This window comes from Pelodiscus sinensis, chromosome 1 (genome assembly GCF_049634645.1).
Source record: "Pelodiscus sinensis isolate JC-2024 chromosome 1, ASM4963464v1, whole genome shotgun sequence".
Taxonomy (NCBI): domain Eukaryota; kingdom Metazoa; phylum Chordata; order Testudines; family Trionychidae; genus Pelodiscus; species Pelodiscus sinensis.
Window position 1 is genome coordinate 266,303,973 of NC_134711.1, and position 22,364 is coordinate 266,326,336.

At 42.6% G+C, this 22,364-nt stretch overlaps 1 protein-coding gene across 17 annotated transcripts in view; it reads left to right on the plus strand.

Moving 5' to 3' along the window:
• Positions 1 to 22,364, plus strand: part of MYCBP2 (MYC binding protein 2) — a 368,898-nt gene that overhangs the window by 65,955 nt on the left and 280,579 nt on the right. For 13 of the 17 annotated variants that reach the window (XM_075918843.1, XM_075918845.1, XM_075918849.1 and 10 more), the window contains exons 10-17: positions 688 to 826; positions 1,713 to 1,789; positions 7,732 to 7,936; positions 11,286 to 11,450; positions 12,130 to 12,288; positions 15,473 to 15,680; positions 16,556 to 16,701; positions 20,507 to 20,608. In XM_075918843.1, the coding sequence (XP_075774958.1) occupies positions 688 to 826; positions 1,713 to 1,789; positions 7,732 to 7,936; positions 11,286 to 11,450; positions 12,130 to 12,288; positions 15,473 to 15,680; positions 16,556 to 16,701; positions 20,507 to 20,608 (1,201 nt within the window). The remainder of the gene's footprint in view (positions 1 to 687; positions 827 to 1,712; positions 1,790 to 7,731; positions 7,937 to 11,285; positions 11,451 to 12,129; positions 12,289 to 15,472; positions 15,681 to 16,555; positions 16,702 to 20,506; positions 20,609 to 22,364) is intronic. The other 4 variants (XM_075918844.1, XM_075918858.1, XM_075918859.1 and 1 more) reach the window with 1 other exon arrangement.

Here is a 22,364-nt window from a genome sequence, read left to right on the forward strand (position 1 = left end):
CGCCCCCTCCCTGAATCCCGGACGTTGTTTGTGTTTTAAAAAAGCCGTCCAGCTGGCAATTTAACATGGGCAAATGATGACATGTCTGGGGAAAAAATGGACGTATGGTAACCCTAAAGAGCTGCATTTCTATGAGCAAAGAGCTGCATGCAGCTTGAGAGCCACGTGTTGGCCACCCCCAACTTAAACGCTTTTAGTAAACATATACTATGAAAGTGCCAATAAAATTGTTCAATGTGACTTTTATCTGATGCAAAAAATAAAAATTCCATATCCTATTATAAAATTTCCAATAATCATATCACTAAGTGAATAAACATCAAAACAAAGTGTCACAGTTTTCTGAGTTACAATAGTTTGTGTGTCTTCATTTTGTTTATAATACATTTGACGCAGAAGCAGTCATGTTTGAAAAAGTATGGTTTTTATGCTTAGCACTTCAGGTTTGTTTGCCTCTGAAATATTGTAGTTTTTTTTTTTTAATATCCTTTCACCAGTTATTAGTCCTCTCTCTACCTTTAAAAAACCCTCATTTTTTTCAGTGTTACTTATGTATTTCTTTTAAAGGATGACGTGAGATGCACAGCATGCCCTTTTCAGGGTGAGATTAAACCAGACTGACTTGTGCCAGAGAAACTAATGAAAGTATTTGTTTAATGGTTTAAAAGGCTCTTTTATTTGTTACAGGATGGCTTTGTAGTTCGGATATTTGCAACAAGTACGGAGCCAGTACTGCAACAAGAACTGCAGCTTAAACTTGCTCGGAAGTGCTTACATGCCTGTGGTATCTCCTTATTTGATCTGGAGAAAGACTTGCACATTATCAGTAAGGCTTCATTTTGTTATGTCCTCTTTTCCGACATTGTACTATAAACCACTAGTAAACTTGATGCTAGAATTCAAACAATAAATAAATAAAACTGAACAAGGGGAGCAGCAGTGGTCTTTCCAGACTGATGGCTCCATTGAGGAGTCATGGAAGCTTCCTAAAAGTGGGGGAGCCACTGGTGCCTGAACTGCCCCTCATGTCATCCATTCTCCCCAAGACTCCACTCCATCCTGACCCTTCTTCCCACAATCCTGCTCCTGCATTGCCTCTTTGCCCAAAGTCCCCACCATGAGCTTGAGCCTTTCCACCCAGCCTATTAAAAAAGTGATGGGGCCATGGCCCCCGGACCTTCCTGTTTGGGTATCTCTGGTGTCCCAGGTATTCTGATGACTACAAACATGGACTTTCATAGTTCTTAAATCCAAATCCATATTAGTTTATAACAGTCAACTTTATTCTGTGTAGAAAAGGATAATGGTTTAAAATAACATCTATCCAGTTCTCTACACTTGGAATCCATTAGGATTTAACGTGAAACATAGTTGTCCTCTTAGGATTGGTTTAAAATGATTATTAAATTATATTCAGATATATTTTGTGAAAATGTTAATGGAAAATATTCTTTATCGTAGCTCTGATTTTTTTTTTTACAATTAGAGGCATAATTGTAAACTTGAAATTTTGTATCTCTTGGATTACTTCACAGGGAAAGAAGGAGTTTTTCCTGAAATACTTCTTTCTGTCATATTCTGATCATACTGTTGCTGAACTCAATGACAAAATCTGCTTCTGCTTCAGCAGTGGAAGAGAAGATACTCAAGGAAAAAATTTATCTTTAAAACCACCTATAATTTGCATTCCTAATTTACATCTTGTGTCTTAGGTACAGGGTTTGATGAGGAATCAGCTGTTCTTGGTGCAGGAAGAGAATTTGCGCTAATGAAAACTGCTAGTGGAAAGGTATTAGAAATATTTCATTATTGATATTAAATTGCATAAATAGTATGCTACTAGATCTTGTAATAGAAATTAGGTTTGTTATATTGGCTTATAAAAAAAAAAATTCTGCTTCTAATAATGTTATGCTATTGTACTTTGGCAACTCACTATGGTTTTTATGTATTTGCTTTTACAATGAGAGAGCAAAGACAAGGCAATAAAATTAAGTAGTGTTAATATAGCAGTTCAATTTTTATAACTGTCTCCTAAATAAATTATAACAAATATTACTGGATTATTCTTTTATTCACTAAATGTCTCTCATCCAAATTTTTTTAGTCTTATCAAAATTAATTACTAAATTACAAATAAAGCCCATATATTTCTTACTCAGTACAGCCGCTCCCTGAGTTGTGAATGGTCGAGTTACGACCGTTTGCACTTACAATCAAAGCTCCCATAGAGTGGTTGTAAAGGCGGTCCCCGAGTTATGAAAGCGACCTGCGCTTACGAACAGCGCGGTCGCGTGTAACTCATTGGGGTCCGAGGTATGAACAGATCGAGTTACGGCCAACTGTTTGGTCCGTAACTCGTTCGTAACTTGGAGAGAGGCTATATGTCTGAGTAAATGCATAGTGATGCCACTGTAAGGAGCAGTTATCAGTGAGGATTTTTTGTTTGGAATACTAGCTTTTAAAGAGGCTGATATTTTTAAATGGAAGTCCTGAGGAACTTGTGAGATCAGTTTAGATCTACAATTTGAACTAAAATCAGCCTTAACAGACTTGCTTTAAAATGTATTCAATAACTTTTCCATCTCTTTGATGTTAGTATTGTTAAAGCAGCTTTTGGCTTCTCTAAATGAGTTTTGAGGGTGCTCTTTAGCTGGAATTCAAAGGAAGTTCTACAGTTATTGTTATATTACAGAGGGAAGGGCCACAAAATGAAGTGTAGGTGCTTTTACTAGGAGTAGCACTGTTAGTTATACTGTTGTGTAGTACAGGTTGGACCTCACTGATCCAGCACCCTCAGGACCTGACTGATCCTGAATGAGGGGATTTTCCGGACCAGGAAAAATCCTCCTCCTCCTGACTATGCTGACTCCACCAGTGGGTTGTCAGTGCCCCCTAACACACTCCTGCCCTGCTGCCAGACCTCTCTGTTCCTGGGCTTTTGTGGTCCAGGAACATCCGTGATCCATGCTGGACCACAGATGTTGCCAGACCAGAGAGTCTTGGTTAAGGGAGGCACAATCTAATAATTGTAAATCGATTTTTTAAATGCTTGAATGTAAGTTTAAAGGATTTATAAAAATCACACATGGTTAAAGGGAAAGTTAGAGAGGTTATTCAGTGCTAATATTTACAAAATAATCATCCAGTGTCTAACTTTCCTTTTCTAATGTAAGTAGAGATGCCACTCTGGGGTTCAGCATCAGCAACAGTGTCATCTTCTGCCATTCTCCCTAAAGTACCCCAGAAAAAGAGAGGGGTCTCACAAAGTGAATCATTCAGGTCCGGGATTTAGTCAGACCACATTCTCCTCAGTCATTTGCTCATTGGCCATTTTGATTGCTTGGTGCAGAACACTGTTCTTGTTGTTACTCTGCCCTCTCCATTTCCCTGCCCCTTTGGGGACAGATGCTCAGTACATCTGACAGATGGGTTCTAGATGCTGGGTTAGGGCTACACTATCCGGTTCCTCTTCATGTGCCTCTGTCCTCCCCATTCTTCTTCAGGGACCTGTCTCATGAAAAACTGCTTCTTGAGCAGTTCAGTTTTCTGCTGATGTTGAGAGTGGTGGAGGAAATTCTGATAGAACACTGGGGCCACTCTTCTTCTTCAAGTGATGTCCCAGTGGGTGCTCTGCTGTATATGTGGGTCATCCTGGCATCACAGATCAGAGATTTTTCCAGTAGTAGTTGTTTGGGTTGTGGCGCACTGTAGGCATCTCTAGATATTTGTGCCTTAGCAACTCACGTGCACGGCCCAGCCCTCGCTTCAGTTTCTTATCTACCATGCTTGGCTGAAGACAGAGCTCCACATCATCCTCTCTTCGCATTTCTATTGAAATAAACATTTATAATTGTAGTCGGTTAATATTCAATTCTTTATTTTTGTTTCCCTTTCAAAATTGAAAAACTTTTTTTTCCTCTCAGCCCTTACCTTCAGCTTGGCCTAGTTAGTCTTGGTTAGTTCCTGTATATTGTTATTACTGTTGTTCATTGAAAAACTTTTCTGAGGAAGAAAAGGAAGTCAGGCAATAAAGAAAAAAGCATCAAAATCAAGTTACGCATCAGCCACCCATTACAGTGCCAGACTTTCTGGGTTTTTAAAAACTGTGACACTTGTCCCGCCCATGTCTGATGGATACTCTGTCTGTGTTCGCTGTGTGGGGGACTCTCATTCCCGCTAAGTGTCTGCATTGTATCAGTCTTACAATGAGAGCCATGTGTGACCCAGAACTTCATTTAAAAATGATCCTACTAGAGAAGTCCCTTCAAACATCCTAGTGACCCCAGCAGGAGCCCTCACAGTGCTCTGCAAACAATAAAGCCTAGACTTCCAAATCTTCTAGGAAGTAGGCCAGTACTCCTCCAGCTAAGGACTCTCACGAGAAGAGTTTCACTCATAAAATCTTTACGTTGGTGCTGACGACTAGGATAAGCAAAAGGGATAAGCTGGACACTGCCAAAATGACCCTCCATCAGCATCAACTCGAAGTCCTGCCAACATGCTTCTTCCTTGCCCACTGACCAACTTGGCATGCATGTCAGCACCGGGCCTGAAGCTGCTACCACTAGCTTTTGCCGTCAGACCAGGCACCAGACTAAGTAGGCCACAACACCGAAGGCAGATCGCAGCATCACCCCAGTTCTATCCAAACCAATGCCATGTCACTCCTTTAATCAGGGAAGTATAGCAGTACTTTCAGCACCATGTTCCCCACCTTTCACAATCTGACCGCACCCTCCACTGTCTTCACTAGGGTTAGGATTATTAACACTCAGCCTTTCTACCTATAAAAGGTGGCTCACTACCTTTTATATTAACCAGATGGTTAACCTATCAATTTTTTACCCAAAATCTCATGCAAACCAATATGAAGCTGCCCTACACACCTTAGACATATAATGCATGGTAGCTTTCTATCTAGACAGAACTAGGTCTTTTCGTAAGTTGCATCAATTTTGTGTATCAATAGCTGAACGTTCAAAGGGAATGGCAGTTTCCACATAAAGGATCTCAAACTAGATCTCTACCTGTTATACTCTGAGATTAAGCCCCTTCCTATGAACCTAAGGACTCATTCCACTTGAGCCATTGCAACCTCAACGGCTTCCTTATAAGGTATCCCACTGCAGATATCTGGACATTAGAGCACACTTGCAAAAAAAACTTATGCTATTATCTCAGTTAGGGTCTTATAGCTCTGTAGGAGTCATGACTGAATCCCACCGTACTTCAACAAGCACTGCTTTGTAGTCCTCTACAGTGGAGCACCTACAGGGGCCATCACTCGAAGTAGTAGTTACTTACGTTGTGCGGTAATGATGGTTCTTCAAGATGTGTGCCCCCATGAGTGCTCCACTACTCTTGGAGTACATACAATATATTTAGTAACAGAGAAGAAACTGTGGGAGGTGGATTTGGCTATGCATGCAAGATGCTAAGGCACAAACACCTTGATGCCTGCAGCGTGTGCGCAGCCCAATCAACTACAGGTGGAGAAGTCTCTGATCTGCAGTGCTGGGATGACCTGCTACCCACAGGGTGAATCTTAAACCATTATTACTGCACAAAGTGAATAACTTCTTTCTACTACTGATACTTCCTGAAACCAAAACCAAAGGGCCAAGATCAGACACATTCTTGACCTTTGCAACCTCAGAATATTCATTAAATATGTGAAGTTCATCATGGTCACCCTAGTGACACTCTTCCCTGTGCTATCTCAGAAGAATTGGTTAGCTGCTCTTGGCCTCAGGATGTTTTCTTTCAAATGACAGTTTTACTGAGCCCTAGGAAATGTCTTCATTTTGTAGTAAGAGAACATTCAGCCTTCCTTCTGCTTTTCACCAACTCCCTTCAGCTTCCCAACTGACTTTTCACCAACTGCATGACTATGATCATAGTATATCTCAGGACGTAATTCATATCTTCCTCTACCGTGACAATTGCTTACTGACGCATGACTCCAGAGAGGCGATTCTCATACATGCCACCATTTTGTTGTGTGTGCTTCACCAAGTGATGCTCATTTTAAATGATGGAAAGTCATCATTGGTTCCCACTCAAAAAATGGAGTTCCTTGGGCCCTGTAAGATTTCCTGAGGTTGAGAGCATTCCCCCAAACAACTGCTTCCAGGAATTTGAACTGCTCTGCCTCAGTCTGCAATTTCAGCCCCTCTGCGAGATTGTGTGGAGGGCTGAGATTGCAGATTGTGGCAGAGCCGTTGGATGTATCTGAGCCTGTTGGGAAGAATCTCCTTGTATCCTGGTGATATGGTTTGCCAGACTGTGCCTTCTCCCTCTTCATATGTGGGTCAGGATGGTCGCCTGCCATTTCGCAGATTCTCTGGATAAATGGATTTGTCTTCCTCCTCTAGTCCTAGACTACTTGCACTGTTGGGCATTCCCACATGATGTGTACTGAGTAGTCCCCTTCACTCAGCCTTTTCCAACCAAGTCATTGGTTACTGATGCTTCCCTTTGCTTTGGGGTAGGAGTCCGTGTGCATCTGGACTCAATGTGTGCAGTCCTAACATGGGTATAAAACTTAGAAGTCCAGTATACCTATAGACAGATCTCTAAATGCCTTTCAAAGCAAAATGCCTCAATTATTAGTTTAATAAATGGAATGAGTTCATAACATGCCAAGATTCATCAGAGCCCAGCAAAACACTTATACCAAAGATATCTAGAAGAGAAGATGGAAATGTTTGGACATGTCAAGAATAAAGCCCAGAATATCTGCCATGGGAGCATGTGTGTTGAGCAGCGGAGTAACATGGAAAAAGGGGTGGATTGAAATAATTTCGCTACTGAGTACTGCTCAGAGAGAAAACTTATGGGACTGAACAATGCAGAGGATATACAGATTGGCCCAGGACAGACATCATATGTGACACCTAATTACATGGGAATGATTCAGATATGGATAAGAGTACATTGCATATGTTTTTAATAAACTTCTGTGTCTTTGTGGCATAAGCCAATAATTGAGTTCATGAAGTTGAAGAAGAAACTTCCTTTACAGGCAGGTTATTTCATAATTGTACATTGTATGATCTCTTGTAACTTGGTACTGATTATTGCTACAGTCAAACTTCTGGAATCAGATGCAGCAGGAGTCTGTCTTTGCTTTAAAAAGAAAGATATCTTGTAAATGAAAAGAGGAGAGATTTTGGTGTTGGATGATGTTTGTTGTAAAAAATTATGAATTTATTGTTCAGACTGACACTTTTTAATTTAACTCGGTGTACCAATGTTTTAGCACATGCCAAAAGTACCAACAGTATAATGTGTTCTGACATATCACATAATTTGATGAGTTGTTGAAGGTGTTTTATTTTGGTTTTCCTTGGTATTGTTGCTTTGTAATTATGTTTTCTGTTCATCTGCTCCTGTAATCAAATTAATTATGCACTCCCACTTTACATGAGAATTCATGATGAAAAGTTCTTTGAGTAAACCAAGGAAGAGAACTATGTCACAGAGTATCAGGGTGGGGGGGAGACATATTTCTTTTGTACACCATTTCACTTTGCAGAAGTGATAGTCAGAAAGATGTCCAGTTTGGTTTTCATTTACAATAAACTTTTCTAAGGTTATTTACCATTAAAAGTATCAAATGGGGTAAAATCCTTGAACCCTTTATTTTGAAGTTTGCTTTTATTATATAGTTACTGTTTCATTTTTGTGGATTATGGCATGATAGAACTATATAGCTTTTTCTTCCAGATTTATTATACTGGCAAATATCAGAGCCTTGGAATCAAACAAGGTGGTCCTTCAGCAGGAAAATGGGTTGAGCTGCCAATCACAAAATCTCCCAAGATTATCCAGTTCTCAGTTGGACACGATGGTTCACATGCCTTACTTGTTGCAGAGGATGGAAGTATATTCTTTACTGGTTCTGCTAGTAAAGGAGAAGATGGTGAATCAAGTAGGTTTTACTGTTCTATTATCAATGGTTTAATATAGAATTGGTACTTTTAGAAAAATACCAGTAAAATTAATATTAGCCAGTCTTTAAGGTGAGGGGGGGAAAATGCATAGGCTACCAGAGCACTGCATGAGCATATCCTCAACATGTTTGTGTGCATTATATGCATTAAAAACAGTAGTGTAACTAGAATAGCATGGGTAGCAGTGAGTTGTGGCATGAGCTAGTGTGGTGACTCTGTATACTGTGCTCATGAGAGTTTATGGCTGCACTACCTCTTGACGCTTCCTGAGTGACCCTGGCTACACTATTTCTAACGTACTATCTCAGTGATCTAGTTTGAATATGTCTACTTGAACTGGGAATCATATCCCCTGCTCCAAGTATAGCTATCCTCACAGAGAAATCCCAGACCTTAACCCTCTACTAATTTTTGCAAAACAGTAGCAAATGGTCCAGGGATCATTGGTGCTAGACAGAGCGCAGTGAAGGTCCACTGGACTATGAGTCAGAGAAGATGGCAAGTTTGATTAGGAGAGGCATTAGGATGCTGTTAGATTCTTGCATTACATTGATACTCACATTGGACTAGTAAGGTTGTTTGATCATTTTGTGTGGGAAGAGTTATCCTAACTCTGCATTTCTTAATTTTTCAACCTTTATAATTTCTTATAATGCTACTGTTTAAGGGTTGTACAGGCGACCCCTGACTGATGACCGCTCGACCTGTGACCCCCTGCATTTCTGGCCGCCCCGCTCCAGGGGCCGCGGGGCTGCCTACCGCTGGGCACAGCCCCCGGCTGGCTCAGGGCACTGTTTGTGCTGCCTGTGGAGCTGCCTGGCACAGCCCCTGGCCGGTTCTGGGTGCTGTTTGTGCTGCTGCATCCAGGAGACTACAACTCCCAGAAGGCAAAACGGGCCAGGAAATGAACCCCCATTCATAACATTGCCTCTGTGGGCAGTAAGGGTTCGACTTATGACAGCCTGACTTACGATGGTTCTCCAGGAACAAATTAGGTTGTAAGTGCGGGGGTCGCCTATAGTAGGATGCCTTACCTCTGTGGTACAGCTGAGTAATAATGTTACTGTAGTTGAGGTTAAGAGCAGCTTTTCTGCTTTTTAGACCTTCACTAGTTTTAAGTGCTCTAGAATTTGTATAATTAATCATGTTTTCTTGATATGTGCCATGCCTTGGGCTACAGTCAGTGGTCCAAAATTGGAACCTTTTGACTAAGTTATTCACAAGATCCAGCTTCTGGGTGGGGGAAACAGATTTTCTTAAAGTTGATGGATTCTGAAGGACAGAAATCTGAAGTAAGGTAGCAGAAATACTGCTCCTATTAATCTCTATCGAAGAGTGCATTTTTTTTAAATTTGAGGAAATGTAATCAGTGTACGGAAGAATATTCAGAAGACTGTTTTCTTAAAAGAAAATGGACTGCCCAACAAAAGCTTTCCCGGAGGGGAAGGTGATTAGGGACGGAAAAATTGGCAGAAATAGGGGGAATAGTTATTGGTATCGTGATGAGGGGGAGGAGAGGGGTACTACTAGGTGGAGTGGAGGGGAACACTAGAAGGGAGATTATGCGGATAAGGTGACAAGTGAACTGGGAGATAATGGGGTAGCAGTGCCTGTTAGCCCTATATTCAACTCCTGTGTCTGTGGCATGGTCTGGAGGTCTTCAGCCCATCTGGAGGGATTTAATCTGCTTATCCCTTTCTGTTTCTCCCGCTCATGTGATCCACATTCTGAAAGGGAATTGTTTATCTGGAGTGCTCCGAGCCCCTCTCCCTTCCCCCTCCTGAGTTGGTTTCTGGAAGATATATGTTCCCCCTTTTGGTTTAAACCCTGCCCCCAAGAGTGTACCAATATCTGGGGATCCTGCCCATCTAGGGGTCTTTCTTCCACCCTTGACTCCTCCTGTGAACAAAGTTCAGGGGAGCTTGCCTTTCTTGGGTGGATGTATCTACCTCTCTCCCTAGCTCTTCCATCTTAGAATACCAGAAGTGGAAGGATCCTCAAGAGCCAAAATTTGGGGAATTTCTGTATCTCGGGGTGGGGAATTTAAATAGGCACTCTTGGTAAAATATTGCTAGAATTAGCACAACTATTAGGGAAACTAATGTTGTGGCTTCTGTTGAATCTTAAAGAGACTTAAATGGGAACCTGATCAGGTCTTGATGTGTTAGATTACTGGAGCATTTAAAAACTTTTAAACCAAGATTTTTAAATAGTAAGAATCCAGTCATCAGACTTGAAGTAGTACAGATAATTTCAGCTTTTGCTTATGCATCTTTGCAGTGTCAGGCAAGCATTTAAGAGCAAATATTGCTTTTTTAGGATCAGTATTGTTGGGGCCCTACCAAATTCATGGCCATGAAAAATGTCATGTACTGATAAATCTGGTCCCCCCTCAGTGAATTTTTCTCTTTTGTGTGCGTTTACTCTGTGCTATACGAATTTCATGGGGGTGGGCAACAAGCATTTCTCAAATTTTGGTTTCTGGCCTAAGAGAATTGCAGAGGAGGGGGCGCAAGGTTATTTTAAAAGGTTTGTGATATTGCCACCCTTATTTCTGTGCTGCCTCTATAGCTGGGTGACCAGAGAATGGTGGCTGTTAGCCAGATACCCAGTTCTGAAGGCAGCATCACCAGTAGCAGTGAAGAAGTAATGGTGGCAATAACATGATGGCATACTATGACATCCTTCTGCACTGTTCCCTCTAAGATATGTGGCAGCACAGCTTCATAGGTGGCTAATCAGCTCCGCCCAGTCAGAGGTTCAAGGCTTCATGCATGGAGCTGACTGACTAGGTGGGGTTGATTAATCTCACCTGTGAAGCTGTGCTGCCGCACCGCTTAGAGGGAACACTGTTCTGCACTGCTGCTGCTGGCTTCCTTTCTGCCTTCAGAGCTGAGCTCCTGGTCAGCAGCTGCTATCCATCTGCTCAGCACTGAAGGTAGTGTGTCTGCCAGTAGCAGTGCAGCAGTCAGGGTAACAGTACCACAACACCCTCTACAATAATCTTGGCCCCTAAACCCCTTTTTTAGTTAGGACCTCTATTCTTACAATTATATTCAATATAAAAGAACCAGTTGAAGAAACCTTGCAGAGTTATCATGAAAATATGGCCGCTGAGGCACAAATTCTGCTTGTCTGTCATTCCACTAATGATGAAAAGATTAATGATATTTTACAAAACCAACCAAAATATTATTTTCAGTGGGAGAATTGATAAGCAGATTTTTGCAAAGATAATCTAAGGAAGCATTGCATTATGAAACAAATGTTTTGGTTTACCTAGTGAAAATATTATTTTCTTCTCACCTTCACTTTTTTCTTCTAAAGCTAAAAGCAGACGGCAGTCAAAACCCTATAAGCCTAAAAAGATCATTAAAATGGAAGGAAAGATTGTGGTGTATACAGCATGTAATAATGGGAGCAGTTCTGTCATTTCAAAAGATGGAGAACTTTATATGTTTGGAAAAGATGCCATTTACTCTGACAGCACAAGTAAGTTGATATTTGGGAGACATTTAAAGACAAAAATGCTAGTTAAGTACAGAGGAAGGGGGACATGTCTTTAAAATGTTTGGCTATATTGATTCAGCATTAAAACATAACAGCTGAAATGAAGCATTAGAAAAATTTTTCTTCCAATTTGATTGTTTCTGTATGAAATCACTTTTTAAATAAAGTTGTACATTTATTTGGTTTGCTGGGTAGTTTAGTTGTTGGTTTTTTTCCCCTTCATTTCCCCCCCCCCCCACTACCTGTGTCCTAATATATACTACAGCTACAGCACTGCATATTTAAAGCTTAAAACTGTAGACACTGATAGTTTCTCCCCCCCCCCCCCCATAGCTGCTATTAAACCATTGGAATGTGTTAACTAGATTAACAGAAGAATTCTTCCAGTGACCTAGTGAATATCTGTAATCAGGCTTAGATCAGTTTAACTACATCTCTCAGATATGAATTTTTCATACCCCTGAGCAACAAAGCTAGGTCAACCTAAGCTTTAAGTGTAGACATGTATGTGTTTTACTAACTTTAGTATTCAATCATTCTCACTCTATCTCTGCACCTGATTAAAAAATTAAAAGTGTATTAGTGTACTAGAAATTATAGTGAATGTCTGATCTAGAAAAAGAAAATGCTGTTCATCACCCAAATGTTTTGTGTATCACAGGTTTAGTAACAGATTTGAAAGGCCATTTTGTGACGCAAGTAGCTATGGGCAAAGCTCATACATGTGTCTTAATGAAGAATGGAAAAGTTTGGACATTCGGTGTAAATAATAAAGGACAGTGTGGACGAGACACAGGCTCCATGAGCCAGGGAGGAAAAGGTGAGCTGCATGTTTTTAGAAAATAACAAGAATAAAAACTAAGCTAAATTTTCTCTTCCACATGGTTAGAAACAATATATTCTTCAAGTGATGGTCCCTAATGTATTCCACTGGTAGTAAGGCCCCTATGACTGTTCCTACCCATGAAGCAATGAAACAAAAACATGTGCATAAGCATGGCAGTATGTCTCCTTCCAAGTCTAAGAAGGGCATGACACCGATGGTGAGTTTCATACATGAAGGAGCTACAGTTTCCAAGTCTTACAAGACCAAGTAATAAACATACCAATTGCTGGATCCACTGGTGCTGATCACAGATCCTGCAACTCTACTAGTTGTGTGTCTGCTCGCATCCTAGGAGCCGTTGATCTTCAGACAGATACAATTCCTGGTACTGGCTTCTTCAGTGGAATGGTAACCTCAAACCCCAAGATGTGGAAGCACTCTAGATGTTCTTTCTATTTTTGTTGACTCATGTGCGGAATAAATTGTATTACATGACAGAGACCTGTGTGGATGTGCACCACTGGTAGGAAGACATGTTGCCGGCTGTGGGTGTTCTGCTAATCAGCCTGGGCAGCATTTAAATTTCTCCTAGGCCAGTGCCCAAATGCTCAGCTTATAGGGAATACTGATTCCCTTGTGAAGTTTGCACTGAGGGACTATGGTGTCCATGGACCCACATCCAGTCATCAAGTTGAAGGAGACCCTTTCCCTGCAATATTCATGCTGACTTCGGTTATTATTACATTGCCATTTGTCAGGATTTCTGACACTTCTGATTCAGACAGTATAGATGTATGACGTGGTGTTCTGCTCCCATGCCAGAAGTGTAACAGTTGAAAGATTCTGATGGCACTGTGGCAGCTCCACACCTGGCCTGACCCAAAGAATGCACTGTAGTCACTAGCTGCACAACAGCAGGTTCAGCTGGGTTGGCTATACTGCATCTCATGGCCCCAATATTCACCACCTGAACAATCACACTTGGTTTGGGAGAACTCCTTCATTGAGCAACTGCAACACTTACCAGGTATGCATGCCAGCATAGCACCAGATGATACACTGATTAGTCCAATTCTGATGGTACCAATGGATCAGGAGAGATATCCCTCATCTTCTCCGGATACAAGCAGCTCTTCAATTTCCTTCTCTCCACCGGCTGACTGTTGTCAGTTCTAAGAATTGCTGTAGAGAATAGCCATTAGAGGAAGTACAGGACAATCAATGTCAGCTGCTTGACATCTTATACTCTTTGGTACCAGCAAGGCTGGCCCTACTAATAAATGAGGCCATTCTCCAACCCATGCCATGTGTGCACCTTCCCTGAAAGGGGCTCAAAAGAGGCTTTATTTCCCCACCAAACGGTCAGAGTTCCTGTTCTCTCATTCTCCCCTGAACTCATTGGTCATCCAGTTGGCATCCAAGCATTGCAAGTAACAATAGCCATGCACCACACCACTTGCTAGAGTAGCCAGCTAGACCTCATGAGCAGAAAAGTTGGCTTCTCAGCAGGACTCCAATTTCATATTTAAAATTACTTCGCTCTGATGGCAAATTATGATTTTATTAACTGTGGGTGTGGTTGAGTTCATAGACAAGCTACCTTTACAAGATTGGAACCAATTCCAGGCAATTCTGCAGCAGGGCAAGCTACTTGTGAGAGGATTCTGCCGAGATAGCTTGCTGTGTCTTTGTAGTGGGAATTGACATGAGAAGGGAATCCTGGTTACACTTCTCTGGCTTCCTCAGGGAGGTGCAGAACACTATAGAAGGACCTCCCTTTTGACATCAGGTCTTCCGATTTGAAGATAGATGAGTCCTTACACTCCCTAAATCACAGTAGAGCCACTCTCCTCTTGGGTACTGATGTATAGATACCCAAAGATCTGAAATTGTACTGCTAGTCATCTACCCAGTTCACCCAGTCTTCACGTAAGCATTATTTCTGAGTGTCCTTAGAGATTTCAGCCAGTCCATATGCAAATGTCCATTCTGTCTACCACCTTCAGGGGCCATCTCAAACTCTTTTGGATGGCATCGGAAGCAGTAGCAGTGGACAAGTGGTCCTAGATATTATCCAGGATGGCCACAGTATAGTGATCCTCCTCTATGATCCATGTACACGAAATGCCCATGTGACAATCTCTTCGAACTGGAGGTGCACTTTCTCTTACAAAGGGGAGCTGTGGATTTAGTACCCAACCCTTTTCAAGAAACAGGATTCAACCTATTTTTTCGTCCCCAAAAAGAATGGAAGGTAGAGGCAAATACTGGAATTTAGATACCGATTTCTAAATGGTGTCCTCCTGGTCATACTTAAAAGAGTGCCATAGAAAAAAGGCATGTGGTGTGAGAAGTCATTCTTCCGCTTTACTCTGTGTTGATTCGGCCTCAGTTGGAGTATTGTGTCCAGTTCTGGGCACCACATTTCAAGAAAGATGTGGAAAAATTTGAGAAGGTCCAGAGAACAACAACAAGAATGATTAAAGGTCTAGGGAACATGACCTATGAGGGAAGACTGAAAGAATTGGGCTTGTTTAGTTCGGAAAGGAGAAGATTGAGGAGGGACATGATAGCAGCTTTCAGGTATCTAAAAGGGTGTTTCAGGGAGGAGCGGGAATAATTGTTCTCTTTGGCCTCTGATGATAGGACAAGAAGCAATGGGCTTAAAACTGCAGCAAGGGAGGTTTAGGTTAGACATAAGGAAAAAGTTCCTAACTTTCAGGGTGGGTGAACACTGGAATAAATTGCCTAGGAAGGTTGTGGAATCTCCATCTCTGGAGATATTTAAGAGCAGGTTAGATAGACATCTATCAGGGATGGTCTAGACAGTACTGGGTCTTGCCATGAGGGCAGGGGACTGGACTTGATGACCTCGCGAGGTCCCTTCCAGTTCTAGTATTCTATGATTCTATGTGCAAAAAATGGCCAAATTAAGTACTTATGGGCATTTTCAATTGACAGTTTTTATATGTGGCTGAGTTGCATACTTATTTTACCAAAGTTATATATGCAAAATTGAGTCTTTGAAAGTCTGGCCCTAACTTTGTAAACTCTGTTAATTGCATGTATCAAAAGGTCCAATTGAATCGCATCTGCCATTATTTTAATATATTCCTTATAGCCCTATGCGTCTTAATATAATTTGTGACTTTTTGAAGTGTTTCAATATCTTTTTAAGTAGGCTTTGGAGTTGAGAACATGGCCACAGCAATGGATGAGGACTTAGAAGAAGAATTGGATGAAAAAGATGAGAAGTCCATGATGTGTCCTCCAGGCATGCATAAATGGAAGCTGGAGCAGTGCATGGTTTGCACTGTGTGTGGGGACTGTACAGGCTATGGAGCCAGCTGTGTTAGTAGTGGTCGTCCAGACAGGGTACCTGGAGGGTAAGTGAATATGTTCATGCAAATATGTTTCATACATTATGCTGACTACGTAAAGTATGTACAGAATATAATAAAATTAGAAGTTACTTCAGATTTCAGTCTTAATAGCACCATATTTAAAGAAAATATTGGTTATCTGTTTTGAAAATCAAGAGTATTTTTAGCTTTTGTGATTTTGTTTTTAATAAAGATTTTAATGCATGTTGAACCTTTCTAGTCTGGCACCCTCAGGACCTGACTAGTGCTGAACCATGAGATGTCAGTATTGTCTAGCAGCATTACTAACACGTCTACTGCTCACTGGGCTCTTAGCAAATATTTAGGAGTAAATTAGAACTAAATAACAGCACAGTATGCTGAGAGCCAGGGCTGGTGGCATAAACTAATTTGATGCGAGGACAGGAAACTTGGCCACCTCCATGATAAGTGGACATCCGGCTAACTAAATCGTGCCAAACCATGGATGTTGCTAGACTCGAGGTTCAACCTCTAATGGTAATACATGGCTTAAATATTTCTTATGTTCAAAATAAAAAGGAGAAAATTGTGTTGAGTATAAATAAACTGTGATTTAGTATTTGTAATAACATTAAATGCTGATATCTAAGGTATGGGATTCCTGGCTTTAGATATAACCTTAAAAAAATAAAATGAAAGATGAATGTTTATTGTAAAATCATACACATTTGGGGTTGGAAAGACCCCTGTCGGGTCATTAGCTCTAGTCCTCTGCATGGAGGCAGTACCAAATAAACCTAGACTATCTTGACAGGTGTTAGTCCAGTCTGTTCTAATATATGTGTAGTTCAGATACATTGTTATCAAATATTGCTTGTCTTGGTAGATTATAGATAAAATTTCTTTGTATTCTGTAGAATCTGTGGCTGTGGCTCTGGTGAGTCCGGCTGTGCTGCATGTGGTTGTTGCAAGGCCTGTGCTAGAGAGCTGGATGGTCAAGAGGCAAGGCAAAGAGGAATTCTTGATGCTGTGAAAGAGATGATTCCTTTAGATCTCCTACTAGGTAAGTGAAATGAAACTGGTCAATAGACATTTGCCAGTTGTATAACTGTTAGTCACACAATATAACCAACTTCCCTTGAGAATAAATTTTGGGCTTTCCTTGTAATCAGTCCCCATACATACAAGTGTATCTAGCAGAAAAGTAGTAGTTAGTTAAGAAATGGGCACAATTCTGTCACTTTTTTATGCCTTCTGATTTTCTGATTGTATAATTTTGAATCTTCACTCTATAGAACTTCATTCTTTCCTTTGCAGTAATACTCTTTCATGACCATTTTAGTGCAGTAGTCTTTTAACAATGAATAAATTGTTTAGACTTTTCCTTGGTATTGTGGTAAAGGAGGTGACCAGACCTAACATTTGAAGCTTGTTTCACCACTACAGGTTGGACCTCCCTGGTCCAGCACCCTTAAGACTTGAGCTGTCCCGGACCAGGGAGTTTACTGGACCAGGGGAAGTCAGTGCTCTCCTGTTCCCAAGCTCCTCTCCTTGGGGCTCCATGCCCTACTGCTGGCCCCCCTAGCACTGGCCCAGCACAGTTTCCCACCTTGCTGCCCACCTGCTGCCCCGTGGTCTCCTGGGGTTCTTGGTGGGAACTACTTGGTTGCTGTCAGCCCCACTGCTGCAGGGTGTTCTCTAGCTACCTTGCCCTGCTGCTAGGGCCAGACCTGCTGCCATTAGAGATTCCTGCCTCCGCCAGCCCCACTTCAGCCGGGGGGGTTCCCCAGAAGAGGCTGCTGTGTCACTCTGCCCTCGTTGCCACCAGGGGTTTGCTGGGATTCCTGTCCAGGGCCACTCGGCTGCAAGTCAGCCCAGCTGCAGACAGGGATTCCCCAGTTGGGGCCAGACTCCCCAGTCACCTGGTCCTGCTAACAATGGAGGTTCCGCCAGCTGGGATGAGAGCTCCGTGGCTGCTGCCTGACCCAGCTGAGGTTCCCCAGCCCCTGCGTTGCTCCTGCTTCCTCCGAGGCTCTTTGGTCCAGCAACACCCGTGGCCTTGCCGGACCACAGATATTGCTGGACCAGAGAGTCCCGAATTTGGGGGGGTTCAATTGTACTAGTTTCTTTAGAATCAGAAATCAGTGTTAAAATATATTGTCAGATTTTTAAAAATATAAAATGTTTCAGATGTTTCTCCTCCTGCCTTAGTTGAGCAGGAAAGATAGACACCATGAAATTTGGTGTCAGGTGCATTTGTGATGCCCTAATAGCATAACAGGGCACTAGTGCTGTGGCACTGCAGTTATTTTCTGCCTGTTTCTGAATGAGAGAGTCTCCTCCTGTTGAAGGGCAGATTTTCTAGTCTGGACTACTGTCAGCATTAAAAAGATGGGACACGTACGGATCATTTAGTCTGTTCTGAAATTTGAGTCTATAGAATTCCATTTTTGTGCTGATTTATGAATTTTAATCTGTTTAATTTACAATAAAGAATATACTTTTTTCTAATTGGCAGTCCTAAAAATTGATATATGGTCTGAATCTCAAGAGTAGTTGTTTTTCTTATTTTACATAGTTTTGATAATGAAGTTTTTGCAAACCTGAGGTAAGATATTAGGATACTCCGAACATTTCTGTAGATACACAAGGAAGACTAGGATTCCATCACACTTGGCTTTATTGTCTCTGTTCCTAATAGGAATAAAAACTGCAAAACACTTGTGCTTTTTTGAATGATGGTTCCTATTTAATTCCAAATGTGGGCACGCATGTGCACCATGTGCCAGAGACACGTTTCTTTAGAATCCTAGCAGCATCCATTGATTTGTATGTGTCATACATTGCAGCTGTGTGTATAATAGACTGTGTGGGTTGATACCTCTCTGCTTTCCTCTTACCATGGCCTTAATTGGAACCCCATTTCTTTGTAATTTTAGCCTACCCAAGAGAGGTGACTTTTTTTCATCCATTCTTATACATAATTAGAGCTAGATACTTGTTTTATCCTTATTCTATTTGAGGTAGTTTTTTCCCATTTGAGAACTTCTCACCTTTTCCACCAGGAACTGTGCTGTGCATTTCCAGCGTTAAGAACAGTGCATCTTACCCACACTCATTCTCCATGAGCAGTAAGCACCTGCATTGCAATCCACAGTGCTATATACGAGTCCTTAATGTCCTGAACATAGAACGCTTGAGAACTTCAGCTCTAGAAGTTGTTGTAATGGAAATAGTGATACAAACTTAACTGTGAGCATAGAGAAACAGAGAGAAACTAATATAATATATTCTGGTTTCTCTCTGTTACACACCCTATGCTTGCAGTTAAGTTTGTGTATGTCTACTGTGTATTTGAGAGAGTTTGTCTGTCTTTCTCCGTGTCCTTCCATCTGAGAATCTGTTTGTTCAAGAATGCCTCCTAAACGGTATGGTCTAGGACCACCGAACTTGGTATTCAGCTTTCTCTTATCGTAATTTAAAGGTGAGGTAATGGTTGTGTTTTAAAAATGGGATGTGCTTGGAATGTGATTTTCTCATAAAACACTAATGGAAGGGTCTGCTAGCAGGCACAATTCTGTAGAATGATCACAGGGAGCCGGACACACTTGTAAGACGGTGACTGGCTACAGGAGGGATTCTGGATGTTGTTGGTCACCATCCATGGCTAAGGTTCCCAAGCTGGTGCTGAGCATCCTCTCCCCCCTGTGCTGGCCCCTATACCCCGCAACCAAAGCCCAAACCACTCCACTCTCTCCCCCACCCCTCAGCCACAGCACTGGACACAGGAGGAAGGGAGGAGCCAAGCTGGCAGTGCAATCCTAGATGCCTCTGCTGGCCCTGGAGAGCTGCCACCAGCTGGGCTGCATGGTCCCCCACCATTGTGGGCAGTTCTGGAGAATCACTGCCAGTGTCCAGCGCAGCCCTGTGCAGCTCACCCACACCTCTCAGCCCCCTGCATTGAGCCCCCCATAACCCTGAGCCACCTGCCCTGATGCCTGTGCCCTCCACCTCCTGCCCTGAGCTGCCACTTCCTGTCCTGTGCCCCCCCACAAAACAGATGATACATTTTCTAGTGTTATGTCTACTGCAAATTTGGGGGAGAAATATAAACCAAAATGTTCTAACAAATTTTAGAAACCTGTTTTTCTATTAGTTAGTAAATACAGAAAATCCTATTAAATGTTGAAAGTGTGGCAGACTTAGGAAAATAAAGATATCCAAAGGCTGAGAGTCCACTTTTAAATCATTATACAGATTGAATCTCTCTAAACAGGTACTCTCTTGTCAGGCAACATCGGATGTTGCAGCACCAGAGTGTCCCGGTGGACCGCTGGTGGCTATGGGCCCTGCGGGCTGCTGGTGTGCCCCTGCAGGACTGATCGACGGGGCCCAGAGCCCGACACAGCCCAGCAGAGCTGTTGAGCAGTAGGGCTGCCCGGTGGAGCTGGGAACCTTGGTGGAGCCTGGAGCACTTAAGTGGGACTGCCTGGTAGGCCACAGCAGGGTTGTGCTGTGTGCCCCAGCTGGCTGCTAGGCGTGGCAGGCAAGGGAGGGTGGGGGACAACTGGGCCTGAGGCAGGTCCAGGGCTCTGGGGAGGGGAGGGGATGACAGTCATGGGGTAGGGGCAGGTATGACCTCCCCTGGTCTGGCAAAATTCATCATTGGGCACCCGTCAGGTCCCAAGGGTGCCAAACCTAGGAGGTCCAACCTGTATTGCCTCCTTCCCTTATTCCTAAATATCTCAGCAGAAGTATTTAAAGGAAAAAATATAAAGCCTTGGCTTTCATCTTCTTGGCTGATACTAGGTTTTGTCATATTCATAATATTTAAACATAGATTTTGTGTTTTTTATTAAATGATGTAGCTGTCCCTGTTCCTGGTGTTAATATCGAAGATCACCTTCAACTACGGCAAGAGGAAAAGCGGCAGCGTGTAAACAGAAGGCATAGATCGGAGGAAGGGAGAGGTAAGAGACTATTTGTTATGTAGTTGAAGCTAAAATAGGGATAAATGTACACCTTTTCTTAAAATAGACTGTGCTTTGTGAAACAAACCTTTTCTATTTATAACTGCCAAATGTGACGCATAAAGCAAACTAGGCTAGTCCTGGGTATTAAACAGACGTGTGATAAATTATGAAAAATATATCAAAGGCAAAATATTTAACTTAAAAGGTAATCTTAAATATCCTCTTGAGGCATTCAATTTTTATCTTTTTGTAGTCTCCCATTTGAAAAAGCTTTGTAATATGGATGTTAAGGAGTGCCCAATGTAATAAATGAGGAGAAGAAGCAGAAACAACCAGAAGCAGGCCTAATCCCCTTGTTCCCTATCAATGTGTTTTTGCATTTTTGGAGTCAGTTGATGCAGTAAAAAGTTATATGGGGTTTCCTTTTTTCTTCACTGCACTTGACTTCTCTACCCTTCAATACACTAATATGTTTTTAAAAATTGCAATGCAGTTTATAAAAATATTAGAAGACAATGAGTTATATATTATATACATCAAGAATTATTGCATCTTCTCCTTTGTCAATTTTTCATTATGTATTACTAAAACACTTAGGCTAGGTCTACATTGCGCATTCTTGCTCAAGAAGATATGCAAATGAGGCACGTGATGAATATCGCCACATTTGCACACCTAATGAGTCGCCATATTTGTGCTAGGGGCTTTTGTGCAAGAAGGAGCAATCTACAGTGCTCCTTCTTGCGCTAAACCTCCCTTTTGTGCAAGAGCCGTTCTGCTGCTTACTTCAAGCAGAACAGCTCTTGCACAAGAGGGGAGTTTTGCGCAAGAGGGAGCAGTATAGACTGCTCCTTCTTGTGCAAAAGTCCCTAGCGCAAACGTGGCGGCTTATTAGGGATGCAAATAATAATGCCACACCTAATTTGCATATATTGCGCAAGAATGCACAATGTAGACGTAGCCTTAGAGCCGTGGTCCCCAACACGGTGTCCGCGGGCGCCATGGTGCCCGCGGATGCATTTCAATGTGCCCGCCAGGTGCTCGGGGCTGGCCTGGCCCCGGGCACATGGCGCACGGGCGCTTGCGGGGGGAGCGTGCTTGGCAGGGGGAGCACCGGGCGCGCGGCACTCGGCGGGGGGGAGCGCCGGCCCCGGGCGCGCGGCGGGGGGGAGCGCCGGCCCCGGGCGCGCGGCACTCGGCAGGAGGGGGGGAGCGCCGGCCCCGGGCGCGTGGCACTCGGCAGGAGGGGGGGAGCGCCGGCCCCGGGCGCGCAAGTGTCCCCGCCCCCGGCACCCGGCGGGCAAACGGCCACGCCCCCTGGCGCCTGACAACCTCAAAAGATTGGGGACCATTGCCTTAGAGCATACTGTGACAAGTGATTTAATTGAAAATGAGGTTTTTTTAAACTGATAGAACTCAGCATTCAGTTGCAAAGTGTCAACATAGTTGATAATCTGATCATTTTAGAAGGAAGAATTTAGCTTAAACTTCTGCTGTTCGGAGTAGGAATGTTAAATTTCGATTTATCAGCTAATCGACCAGTCGATGGAATTTCCATTGACTAGTTCATAAGGGAGGGAGACACAGCGGGGCTTCAGTCCCCAGTCGTGCCGGTTTCCGACTGCTGCGTCTCTGCCTTTTAAATGTAATAAGAGCCAGGCGGATCTTAGTACATGTAAGAGGCAAAGGTGCAGCAGGGAACCCGGTGCAAGCGGAGACTGCTGCAGCTCGTACATTTAGTAAGACTTCCTGG